Here is a 12,829-nt window from a genome sequence, read left to right as displayed (position 1 = left end):
TGCCATGCAATACCATGCAATGATATGCAATGCTGCATCATGCCGTGCCGAGCCGTGTATGCAAGAACCTGCTGTCACTGAATATTCGGAGCAGGCTTTGAGAGGAGGCACTGAGCACTGGTAATGCAGCACGGTGCTGGGCACGGTGCTGGAGCAGAGCTGCAGGCTGAGCAGCCCGCTTTCACCCTGCAGGCTGCTTCTTTGGGAGCATAGTTAGTTCTTGACAGCCGCAAAAACCTCTCGTGTGTCTGAAGGGCAGGCGGCAAGGCAGAGGGAGCTGGGAGAAAGCGGTGGCCTTGCCACAAGGACTGTATTTGGATTCATCACGAAGCTCGGAGGGGATGTGATGAGCCCGAGTGTTTCTCCCTGGGCTCGTAGTATCAGGCTGCCTACTTATCACTGATCTCTGAAGTGAGAACAGCCACAAACTGAGCTTCCTTCTTGAGTGACACAGAAGTGTTGAAAGCCAAGAAAGGGAGAGTTTAAGGAAAGCACAAGTGGTTTGTAGGTGAGATAAAACTGAGGGTAGATGGTTGTCTGATCTGGTGCGTCAGCACAAGCATCTGCTAAAGCAAAAAGAGGCTGGTGTGCCGTGGCTGGTAAGCTGGAGGTGTGCTCTGGGTGAGATTGTTTTCCTGACGGTAGAAAGGGATGTACATTTCAGCAAGCACTCCTCAAGGAAGTAAGGAGGGCTCAGATTGCTCTTAAAGACTGGAAAAAAAAAAAAAAAACAACTCTGGAAAAGTAAGAGCTCCAGTTCTGCACATAACCAAGTTATTGGTGGTGTAGGAGCAGGCTGTGAGCCCCCAGCACATCTGAGTGCAAAGATTTTTTTTGTTTTTTTGACCAAGCTGTTGGTAGAGTCCGGTTTTCCCCATGGCTGTGCAGACTCAGATGTTGTCCAGTTCTTCCAAAAAATCGTGGTATGTCTGAAACTCTGATTTCCAGGACTTTGTGAGCAGAGTAACAGGCGCAGCTGTTATCACACATTCATGTGTGCTAGCTGCCAGGCTCATCTTCTGCCTTTTCCCTCTGCTCAGAAAGCATCTGGGGAGCTGAACTTCAAGATCCAGGCAGAGTTCACTCGCCTTCATCAGATCCTGGAGGAAGAGGAGAGAGCTGAGCTGGCAGAGCTGGGTGAAGAGGAAGAGCAGTCACTGGTACAGCTGGAGGAAGGGATGTCAGCGCTGTGCAGGGACATGGAGCGTGTAGAGCAGACCCTCAGCAAAATGGAAGAGGCATCATTGTTGGAGGGGAGCATGCTTGGCTGACCCTGGCATGAGGCAGAGTGTTTTAGGACCTAAGTCTGGGATGGAGAGAGTCCTCAATGAGCATCAGGCTATACCTGGAAGTTGCTCTTGCTGCCATCCCTCTGGATTATCTGCCTGATCCCTTTGAGTCTGGAGGCTTTAGCCACAAGGGATGCGGTGACTTAGGTGTAATGAGTCTTGGGAGCTTTCCTCCTTCTCTCACCTCCAAGAAATCACCTTGGCCTCAGTGCCCGGCCAGTTTCCCCCAGGGTGGCTGGGTCCTGGGGACTTGGTTCCACTCTGTGACAGCAGGAGGCAGGACAAGGAGTTTATTTGTGCAGCTGCATGAATTACAGACAGTGACTGCTAATTCTCTCTGCTCCTCCCTGCAGGTGGAGAGCCTGGATATCAGGTACATGCCTGGCATGAAAGAAGCTGATTCCCTTTTCAGGAGCTTATCTCTGTCCCTGGCTGGGACCATGTGGGAGAGGGATCTTATCTCGAGTTTTAAAAGCATCGCAAACTGCTCAGCAAACAGCTGGTGCTGTGCCAGGTGGGGGCTGGTCCCCAGCACGTGCTCCCTGGGGAACATGAATGTTGAGACCGTGCCAGCCTTTGACCTGCAGCGCTACCGGGACAGCCACAGTGGCTCCGTGCACTACATCTTCTGGGGGCAGGTGCTGCAGCCCGTCTGCCCTGGTGGGTGCAAGGGATGGGTGCGCTGCAGCAGCGGGATGCAGCAGAGGGGCTGGGGATGCTCTGCAGACGGAATTCACAACCTGTAAACAATGTGCTTGACACCTCCACAGCTCCGGCCCCACTCGCCTTTGACCCTGAGACAGCCCACCCCAGGCTGGTTTTCTCCAGAGGCCTGAAGGCAGTGACAGAGTGGAGACAAGCCCAGCCTGTCCCCCAGGAGCCCCCAGCACTTCCAGCAGCGCATCAATGCCTTGGGCTCATGCACTTCTGACGGTGGCCAGCACTACAGGGAGGTGCGGGTGGGAGGCAAGCCCAGGTGGGACCTGGGGGTGGCTGCCGAAACTGTGGACCGGGTGGTGAAGGTGAAGCTGTGCCAGAATGGTTTCTGGACGCGGAGCCTGAGGAACAGGACGGAGTACGGGGCCACTGTCACCCCCTGGGTGCGCCTGGCTCTCCTGAAAGTGGGGGTCTTCCTGGACTGCCAGGAGGGCACCGCGGCCTTCTTTGATGCCAGGGACGTATCCCAGCTCTTCACCTTCCAGCAGATCTCAGCAGAGAGGTACTGCCCCTTCCTCAGCCCCTGCTGCAGCGATGGGATGGACAGCGTGAGCCTGTGCGCCTTGTGAGCACCGGGGGGAATGGGGTGATGTGCCCCAGAAAATTCCCCTCAACGAGGGATTTGGGCTGCCAGCCCTTCCCTGCTTCTATTCTCGTGTGTAAAAGCAGCAAAGGCCGAGGGAGGTGGTTGCAGAGCCGGGGGGGAGATGTTGCGGGGTGCCCCCGGCTGCTCTGTGCCCGCCGGCACCGCGCGCTGGGGACGGGCTGCGGGCTGGCGGCAGGGGGAGCTCGGCGCACAGCGCTTTGGTGATCATTAACGATCATCAGAAAGGCTCCCGTTGTGCCTGCTGGTGACCGGGGGTCTGCGGGGTCCTGCTCTGCTCTGGTCCTCCCGGGGCACAGGGCAGCTCTGCTCCAGCCTGCGGAACGGGGGGCACAAAGCTCCGGGGGGTGCTTAGGGTGGGGGCGAGGGTGCGGCAGTGTTTGGGCTGGGGCTAGCGCTGGAGGCAGGGTGGGTTCTTCTGCATTCAAGCAGCTGGGGGGTTTGGGTGCTTTTCTGATCCCAATAAGGGGCTTGGCCTTAGGAGCAGTGGGTGCCACTCCCTTGGAGCACTCCCCAGCCACCTTGCTGAGGCTTTCGGCTTTGTGCAGCTCCGTAAGCCAGGTGTGAGCAGTGCTGGCGGCAGGACCAGCATTCTGCAGCCCGGTGAACAGCTTCACCTGAGACCCGTGCTGGAAGCACTGCCCCTGGGCGATGGCAGCCTCGGGCTCCCGGAGGGGGAATGTACCAGGTTTTGGGGTTGCCTAATGCCCATCCCGGGGCAGGAGGGCACTTAGTGCTCAGCTGGAGAGAACAGGGCACGGCCCACGCAGGATGAGTCCCCAGGTGCTCAGGCAGATGTGCTGCTGAAACCCAGCACGTCCCTGGTCTGCACAAAACCACAGGCGAAGTGGCAGCTGGCCCTCAGGCGCGGTGACAGCGGTGCTGGCAGGAGACGAGCGCAGCCGGCGGGGAGGAGGAGGAGGAGGAAGAGGAGGAGGAAGCAGCCGGCTCTGCTGCTCACCCCTTCTCATCCTTCCGTGCGTAGCTGCGGCGGCACGGGCTGCGAGCAGCTCGCCGCGACGTGTGCCATCGCTGCCACCTCCTACACCTTCCCGGTGCCAACGGCAGAGCTGGCGAGCAGCAAAACCTGCTTCTCTCCAACGCCTGGGCTGGGTGGGCTTCCGAGGAAGCACATCCTTCCTCCTCCTCCTCCAGTGACCACAGCGTGCTCTCTGGCTCCCAGCCAGAGCCCCGTTTTGGGGTGTAAAGTCCTTGCCTGGCCCTGCCAGGAGGGGAGAGGCTCTGGCAGGGAGGCCGGGGGCTGGACAGCCTCTCCCAGCAGGGAGCACGGGCGCTGTGCTCGTACGTGCAGGGAGACCTCTGCTCGGAGCTGCTCTACGCGCAGCCTTAGCCTGGCGCGTAAATACTGCCTGCCCCTCAGTGCTATCTCAAAAACGCATTTCGCTAATAAATGAAGCAGAAACCCCAGGCTCAGTGTGAGGGCAGTGACCGTGGGGCCCGGCCCTGGGTTTGGGCAGGAGGGGCTCGTGATGGGAATGGCCCCAGGCAAGCCGGGTGCTGCAGGGGAGAAGCACCCACCTCAGCTCCAGCACGCACTGCCCCAGGAACCTGCTGTGTTCTCCTCGCAGGTCACCTTCTCATTCTGTCCCTGGGTGTGCTCAGAGCCACCCCGGTTTGGCTTTCGCACAGCCGTGTCTCGGGCTGTGACATGTCCGTGTGACGTGTCCGTGTCCTTTATCCTGCGCTTCGGGGAAGCCGTTGCTCCCTTGGGTGCCCCGTCCCCCTGTGCTGGGAGGGGGGCAAGATGTTAAAATAAGATCCTTTTGTTTCCCAGGGCGGCAACAATGGAAAGGTCCCATCGGTCCCACAGTCACCCTGTGTTTGTGATGGAAAATTCCCCGTTGCGGCGGGGGTGAGCCCTCCCCCGCGTCCTGCCGTTAGATGGCAGCATGGACGGGCTGCTCCCAGCGTGGCATGGTGCCACGTTCGGACTGCAATGGGTGGAGGAGCCAGGTACCAAAATCCAATGGTTTTTGGGGTGGCAGAGGAAGCCCCCAGCCCCAGGTCAGACTCTTCTTACACTCAAGTTCTCCAGGCAGCCCTTGGGCTGTGCGTTTCATCTGGCGTCTTGCCCCTGCGGTGGAGCAATGTGATTCATCCCTCTGTCACCACGCACACCTCGCTGCCTCCCCGCTCCCTGCTCGTGCCTCAGGCACACGCCGCCGCCAGGTGCTCGCTGTGGTCCCCAGAGCAGGTGCTGCCCCATCTCTGCTCGCAGCCTCAGCGAACTGATCCCACAATCTCAGCTCTTCACCCCACGGTGGTGCTGCCCCTCGGCTCTGCCCCGTTGCCCCATCTCCAGTTCCACTGGGGAACTTTAAAAATCTCTCTCCAGAAACTTCACGGGCTTTGGCACCCACCTGGGATAGAGGGACACCGACACTTTCCACTCCTTCGGGATCGAGGAGGTGGGTGGTTCAAGATGAGTGTGCTGAAGAGCAACTTCAGGGTTAAAATCTCATTAATTGGGCCGGGGGGAGCTGGGTATAATAACCACTGTGGCTTGGATTCCCTCTGACAGTGCCAGGAGAGGGACAGGGTGATCCCTTCCACAGGTTTGGCAGCAAGAGCAGTTGAGCGCACAACAAGTTTTCCTGCCTTTTAGAAGCCACAAACACATGGTTCTCATTCAGCCTCCCTTTTTTTGTGTGCGTGTCTACAAGCGTGCATAATCAATAACCCGCCGGGGCGCAGCGTGGGGCCGTGTTTATTTATCTACTCTGCGCTCGGTGGGCGCGTGGGCAGGCGGCCAGGGCTGTGCCCACCGTGCTGGGGCTGTGCCCTCCGTGCCGGGGCTGTGCCCTCCGTGCCGGCACACTCCCGGAGCTCTGCCATCACTCCTGACCACAGGGCGTCCGCAGCCGGTTCGCAGCCAGCCAGAGCTGCTGGCGACGCGGGGGCAGCGCCGCTGGCACACGGGGAGCCGCGCCGTCCCGCTGCCAGCACCGCGGCGCCCAGCGCCTCCAGGCCCAGCTGGCATCCCACCGCTGCCGCTGTCCTCTCGCGGGGAGATGAGTGTGTCCCGGGGTGTGAAAGATGGGTTGGAAAGGGAAAAGGAGAGAAAAGAGGAGTCTCTGGGGGTGCGTAGATTTGGGTGGATGTCCAGTCATGGGGTTGTGTGTATGGGTGTGGTGTGCCCTGACAGTGAGGTGTGCGGCATGTAGCGGTGCTGGGAGCATCACCTGAGGCACTCCCTGCTCCCAGCGGTGCTGGGAGCATCACAGTGTGTGTGGGTGGATGGCACGAGTGGGGGTCCCTAGCACTGTCCCACATGAGCAGGGGTGCGAGCGTGCACACAGGCGTGAGAAAGCATGTGGGCACCTTTGGGTGCCCCCCAGGGTGTGCAGGACTCCGTGCCTGGGTGTGCGCACACAGGTGTGGGCTTTTGGGGAGCGTGCAGGCAGGCGTGAAGACGAGACACACGTGGCATGTGCTTGCTGATGGGAGAGGGCATTTGTGCGCCTTCCCCCAGGTCGGAGAGCTTGGGCTGCACACCCAGGTGCACACATGGAAGAGGGCGGCGGGGGGATGTCTGCATGCAGGGGTGGGTGGGATGCCCGCACCCATGGAGGTGTGGATGCGCATGGGGGATGCTCACAGGTGTGGGTGCACATGGGGGATGAACACAGGTGTGGGTGCACACAGGGAGATGCTCACACCCACGCAGGTGTGTATGCACACAGGGGGGATGCTCTCACCCCCGCAGACCTCGCACTCCCTCCCACGGCCCCGCCGGTGCCCGGAGCCGCAGGTGCGCCCCCCCCACGCCGCCTCCCGCCCCGCCCCGCCCCGCTCCGCCCCGCCGCCCGCCCGGCGCCCCGCGGGCTCGGCGGAGGGCGGCGGGCGGCCCGGGCGGGCGGAGGAAAAGGAAACGGCCCCGGTGCTCCCTCCCCGCCCGCCGCCGCGCGTCGCCGCAGCTGGGGCGCGGCGGGAGCAGAGCTCGGGCGCGGGGCGCTCCGCACCGCTCCGCACCGCACCGCCTGCCCGCCCGCAGCCCCGGAGATGAAGAGAGTTTGCACGCTGCCCCTCTGGCTCTGGCTCGGCATTGTCTCGGAGGCAGGTGAGCAGCGCTGCGGGAGCTGCGAGGGCTCCGTGCCCCGGCCGGGGGGATGCGGGCTGCCCGCCCGGCACCTGCGGAGGAGCCGGGGACCCGGGGACGGGGCTGCCCCGACGGGACGGGCACCGGGGTTATTCCCCCCCCGGGCGTCCCCCGGAGCCGGCAGGGAGCGGCGCTGTCCTCCTCGGGGTCTCCGATCCCCGCCGCGTCCCGCCCCGGTGGCCGCCAGCCCCGACGGGACGCGCCCGGTGCCCGCCCGGCGTCCCCGACGGAGGGGACGCGGGGACACCGCCACCTCCCCGCACCGGCCCCGCGGGAAGGAACCGCGCGGGACTCTCAGAGCAGGGATTTGTCCGCGTGGGGAACCACCGGAGGCCGGCTCCCTGCCCGGTTTATTTCTTTTTCGTACGCAGAGGCATCTCTGGGGAGCGCCGGGCAGCGCGCTGGGAAGGAAGGCACCGGGAGGCGGTGGTCCGTGCGCGCCCTCCGGTCTCCCCGTTGCCCCCCCCCCCCAGCCGCTCGCTGGCGGCTCTGCTCCCCCTGGGAAGCCCCCCAGGGCAGGTGGCTGGTGAAACGCTTTCCACAGGGCTGGGGGAAAAGGCTGGTGGGCAGCGAGCTGAACCCCTGGGCTGTGCGTGGCTCAGGTGGCTGCTGGACCGCGGCACAGACGGGGCTACGGAGCCCTTTTGGGGAGTGGGGGCTGTGGGGCAGAGCTGAGCTGGGTGGGCTCATGTGGGTAAAGAACTTACAGGAGGATAAAGTTAACCATGCAGGAAGAACCTGGAAAAATAGATTTGGGGAGTATAAATGGAATTTGCTCTCCCCTCAGCTCAGTGACTCACTGTCACCAGCGGCGTTTGCTGCTGTCGTTGAGACAAGCTTGCGGGCGGGCTGCAGGTCTGGCCGCAGTGGTGCAGAGGGGTGGTACGGGCAGCATCGCTGAAATTGGGACCGTGATCACGCTCTGCCCAGAACCCCGCAGCTGGTTCTCGTGCCACGGTGGGCTGCAGGAGCTCGGGGAGCTCCCGGAGGCAGAGCAGGCAGGGACTCACTGCTGGTGGCATCGCGGCGGGAGCTGCAGCTGTTCAGAGCTCTCCTGTTAGCAATTTGTAAAAAGCAGCGTGTGGCTGTCTCGGGTCCTTTCATCTCCCAGAGGTGCAGGGAACAGTGCCTGGGAGGCTCTGAACAGCGTGTGGCTGTGGGAGGTGTGGGTCTCATCAGCGTGGGGCTGTGCGGGGCTTTGAAGCTCGCCAGCACTGCCTGTAGTGCAGCATTGAAGGGCAATGTGGAGCTCAAAGGGGGACCGAAGCCCCCTTCCTCTGCCTTTTTTTCAGCTTTACCTGAGACCAATTTTAAGCGTGTATACCCACATCCTCCTCACTGGGTGCAAATATTCACCCCCCTTACAAACAGGGACAAGAGCATGAGATTGTTCCACCTGGGGAGGATGAAATAGTTCACCTGGGGGCCATGAAGGGTCTGTTCTGGCTCTGCTTTGTGCATCCTGCGTGTTCCCGCACCCCATCACCCTGTTAAGCTGGCCATTGCTGGGAGGTGACGGGCTTTTACTTTACCCCAGCTCCATGGTGCCCCTGGGATGGAGCAGAGCCAGGGCGCTGCCCTTTGCAGACAGCGTGATGGGGAGAGCATCCCAGGGATGCGTTCCCGGGGCTCCAGCCACGATGCTGTGGGTGCAGAGGAGCGCTGGCCACCCCACAACCAAGTAACCCCACCGCAGGCTCCAGCTCCCTGCGTGGAGCACCGTATCCCCTGGGTGGGAGGGAAGGGACCCTGCTTGTGTAGGACCTGAGCCGACTGCGCTGGCGGCTGCTGCTTGCCCTCCTCCGCCAGCACGCGGACCTCCCCGGCTGGGTGCGCCAACAGCCCCGCCTGGCCGTGCCAGCAGCAACATTTGCGTTCACAGCTGGGATCCGAAGCGGTTGCTTTATTGCGAGCAATAAACACGGGCCGTTCCAGCAACACCCTTTCACGCAAAAGCCCAAGTGCGTGCAACGAGCCCCGCTCTGCTTTAATCCAGTCACTTGGTGGTGGTGAAGCAGAGCCAGGGCCTCGGAGGGGGAGTGGGCGATGGGAGTGCTGCAGCCCGTGGGGCTTGGGGAGGGGGCAGCCATGGCCCTCGCGCCCCGCTGCTCGCTTAAGGGTAATTTTGGATGAATGGGCTGCTATCGCTGCCCTGGGATTTGGCTTGGGCACGCGAGCCCGCGGCTCGCTGCCTGCGCAAACAGCCACGAGGATGTTTGTTGCTGAGCTCAATTTGACGTCTGGCCAGGGTTACGCATCCCCGGCCAGCGTGGGCCGGGTGGGAGAGGGCTTCCTACAGCGTGGCCCACCCCGCTGTGCTGCCCCTCGCCCGTGCGCTCAGCTCCACGCGAGATCTCCGTCCCGCAGCCACGCAGCATTTTCCAGGGCAGGCGTGGGAAGGGCAGGTGCTCCCGGCCAGGAGGGAACAGACTGTTCCCGGCATCCCGGGGCAGTTCCTGGGGAGGGAAAGGGAGAGCGGGATCCCACGGGAACGGCGGCAGGAGGGGGCCGTGGCCTGGCAGCTGCTTCTCCAGTGCCGTGAGAGGCATCTATGGCGCTTGGGGTGTCGCTTTGCAGAACGGCTGCCGAAGAATTGGACATTTTGATGGGTGCCAGGGTCTCGGTGGCTTTGGGGAGCAGTGTGAGCCTGTCAGGATTCACCCCACAGAGGTGTTTCCAAATGAACGTCACCTCCATCTGTGCATTCGGGATGCTGGGCTGAAACAAGCAATGGGAGCAAGGTGGGGGCCCCCAGTTTTGGGGCAGCTGGGTATTTATACCAACCACAGCTGCAACAAGCCCATGGCGATGGGGATCCCAGGGGGCCCTGCAGGACCAGGGAGAAGCAGAGAGCCCCGCAATGGCCAGATCCTGCTGCCCGTGAGTGGAGGAGAGTGGTTGAGGTTTCCGTGTGGGGAATGACTAAACACCACAGGGCTCTTCCGCTGGGCAGGACGGGCTGGGCACAGCATGGAGGGCAGCAAAAATCACTGCTCGTCAGGAGAAGGCAGCTCCTGGAGGGCCACTGCAGTGGGAGGATGAGGAGCGTGGCACCATGTGGGACAGAGGCACCTGGGATGCATCTCGCCCCAAGCTCTTGTATCTCCCCACCCGGGGGGAGCTGGGCACACAGTCCCAGGAGGGTCCCACGGAGAAACCCACGACCTGGCACGGGGCTGGGGCTGAGCCTTGCCCTGCACCAGGGCTGGGCTTATCTTTAGCCCTTCATTAGCAAAAGAAATCCCACTGCAGCTGCACTGGCATCTAGTGCCTGGTTAAATTAATTCCAGGGTTTTATTGCCTCTGGCTACCCCAGACCTTTGTTTCTCCTTTCACGTTGTTACAAGGGAGGGTTCTCCGGATCCCAGGGGGGCTCTTTCACTCCGGTCAAAACAGTTCTGATGTTTTCGGCACAAAGTATTATTGCCCATCTGCAGTGCCTCATTGTTAATGTGAAATAGTGGAAGCGGAGATGGCCCACGGTCAAGTCGGCGAGGGCCCCGCAGCCCGGCTCAGCCACTTGTTTTTGGAGCAGCCGCGGGCAGAGATCTTGGGCTTGAGGTGCAAGTTCAGCACAGGGAGGGTGAAAGCCTGGCCCCGCGGCAGCCGGTGGCAAAACTCCCACTGAGTTTTATAAGCTAAGAATATTAACCAGGGAGTCTCTCCTGGAGCTGTTTCCATGCTGAGGTAGCAGAAACAGGTTTCAGCCAGTGACTTGTATTTCACCTTACAACTTCTCCCACGTGCTAATTGTTTTTCTTGCTGCGTTTCTGCCCCCGCCTCCCCCCAGCAAGCATCTCCAGCGCTGCCTTCGCGGGCCAAGCCTGGAGGTGCCTTGGGACGGACGTCATGCGCTAATGAGGGAGGATCAGCTTAGGGGGTCATGAAAAGACTCCGGACGTACGGGACGGGGTGGTGGGGAAAGGCAGTGAGATATTTCGAGCAAGTGCTTCTCTGGCTGAGCACAAAATAACAAAATAACAAAAACAAAACAAACAAAAACTTTCTGTGTAGGGAAAGGCAGCAAGGACCCCAGGGGTATCACCAAGAAAAAGGGCTGCAGACCCTCCTGGTCTTCGTCCTCAGGTGCTGATGGGCAGAGCCCTGGTGTGAGCAGAGATGAAGGGGACAGATGAGGCTTTTACCTGCCTGCAGCCAGCCCAGGGCTGCTTAAAGCTCTCCGCAGAGCCTGGAAAACCACTGAAACCAGTCTGGCGGCAGAAGGCTGGGCAAGGGAATAAGCTCAACCCTGCAGCCACCCTCAGTGCACGCAGAGGGAAGTGATCAGGCGCGTGTAAGGAACCAAAGCAGCTCAGTGATGCTCTTGAGACCCATCGGAGTGGCCACCCCTCGTGCATAGGGGTTAAGCCTCCTCCTGGCCATGGCTGGGTAGGAACCAGATGACACTGGTGCGCGGTGCTGGTGACGGTGACAGCGCCTGCCTTGTCCCCCCACGGCTGCACACACGGGCACGCCTGGGGCAGCTCCATGAGGAAGGGTTAAGCCAAGATGAGCGGTGCCGGTGCCAGGCTCGGTGTCCAGGTTCTCCCTGGCTGAGGTCAGCGGTGGTTCATGGGAAAGGAAAAATTGGCAGCTGGGCCGGATGTCCCTGCATTTCCCCTCTTCCTGCAGCCGCCTGAACGATGTTCCTTATTTAGCTTTCCTGACGGACAGGAGGAATCCGATGGCGGAAACTGTCACTGCCTGATAACAGCTCAGGGACCTCTTTATGATGGGCGGCACGGCAGGGAGCGGGGCAGTGCTTGGCCTCACCGGGCGGGCAGAGATGGGCAGCCGGGGTTGCCCTTTGCACCCTGGTTTAGGGGCGGCTGTGGGTAGGGAGGGCAGGGCACTTGCAGCCCTTCCCTTTGGGCTGCTGTGTGTGCAGACCCCCTCGGTGCTGTTCAAAAGACTCTCAAGACCAAGAAGCAGAGGCGAATATATATTATATATGTTTTTTTTTCTTATTTTTGGTGATGGGTTTGAGCTGGTGGATGGGGAGAGTGGAGGCATGGCATGAACCCCGGGGCCGAGGCCAGGCACGGTTTTCTGCTTGCAGGCAACGAGGATGTGAATGGCAGCCAGGGCTGAGGGGCATCACCAGGAGCTGGGTTCGAGCAGTGCCAGGAGCCGTGGCCGAGCACACGCATTGATACTGGGAACAGCTCCCCACGAGGATGCGCCAGCTGAGCAGATAAACATTGCAAAGATGTTACTGCCTGGTGTACTGTCCTCTGCTTTCTCTCCATAGAAGATGGCATCTTGCTAGTGTCTGAGCCATTTTCATATATGTGCCCATGGTGACCAGCCCCAAAACCACAAAAGGTCCCGAAATGCAGCCTGTATTTCAATGTATCCATTGATTTTTATCTCGCATCTGTGGAGGCCACCAGGCTGCTCCCATACCAATAAGAGCATTGTTTCCATGGCAATTAATGTATTTTAAAAGGGCAGAATGTACAGAGAGACTATTTTTAAAGAGCAAGCCCTAAGCAAAGCAGCTCTTACCCCTGGACTGGACGCTGGACTCCAGGTTTGACTCCGTGCAGTGCACAGATCGGCGATGCTGTGCTGTGTGCTGGGACACCAGGCATGGTGAGCTGGCTGGTCAGGGTGGCATAGGGCTCACGTGGATCCATGCAAAGAGCCCACCATGGCCCTGCAGCCCTTGGAGCAGCCCTCTGCTGCTCAGGGAGTTTCGTGATCCCTGGGGCGGTGAGAGCTGCGTGCTCCAGGGTGCATGTCTGACCACTTTGGGTTTAGCTGAGAAATATTGAAAATCTTCCTGCAAGACTGTGGACCTCGGCTGGACCTCGCAGGAGTCATTTCTGTGCCCTCTGAGCAACCCCTACCTGACCATGTCACCTACCTGAGCATCTGCAAGTTGTAGGATCAAGGATCCGGTCATCAAGCTATCCTGGTACCTCAGCACCAAATGCTTCTCTCTTCAGCTAAGCTCAAACTCCTTTTGTGTTGTCTTCCTGTGGTCAAATGGCAGGGAGATGGGTGTGCAGGGAGCTGCTCTCCCAGGCTGGGTGTGTTGCTGTACTGCTGTACTGGCCGCCTGCAGCAGTGCCAGGGGTGTGCGCAGACCCGCTG

At 60.7% G+C, this 12,829-nt stretch overlaps 2 protein-coding genes across 4 annotated transcripts in view; both read left to right on the top strand.

Moving 5' to 3' along the window:
• The first annotated feature begins 992 nt into the window (after positions 1-992).
• Positions 993-2,632, top strand: LOC121078127 (zinc-binding protein A33-like). Its single transcript, XM_040573942.1, is given in 5 exon segments — positions 993-1,251; positions 1,641-1,675; positions 1,841-1,949; positions 2,060-2,160; positions 2,162-2,632. Coding segments are annotated over 5 exon segments (918 nt in total). The 3' UTR covers positions 2,576-2,632.
• A 3,825-nt stretch (positions 2,633-6,457) lies between these two features.
• The window catches only part of FLT4 (fms related receptor tyrosine kinase 4), a 56,886-nt gene continuing 50,514 nt past the window's right edge, over positions 6,458-12,829 (top strand). For all 3 annotated transcript variants that reach the window (XM_040573441.1, XM_040573440.1, XM_040573438.1), the window contains exon 1: positions 6,458-6,691. In XM_040573441.1, coding sequence (XP_040429375.1) covers positions 6,634-6,691 — 58 coding nt within the window. In that variant the 5' untranslated portion in view covers positions 6,458-6,633. The remainder of the gene's footprint in view (positions 6,692-12,829) is intronic.

The sequence above is a fragment of the Cygnus olor genome, chromosome 14, assembly GCF_009769625.2.
Source record: "Cygnus olor isolate bCygOlo1 chromosome 14, bCygOlo1.pri.v2, whole genome shotgun sequence".
NCBI classification, from domain to species: Eukaryota; Metazoa; Chordata; class Aves; order Anseriformes; family Anatidae; genus Cygnus; species Cygnus olor.
The sequence above is the reverse complement of the archived record's forward strand: the minus strand, read 5'-3'. Positions and strand labels throughout refer to the sequence as shown.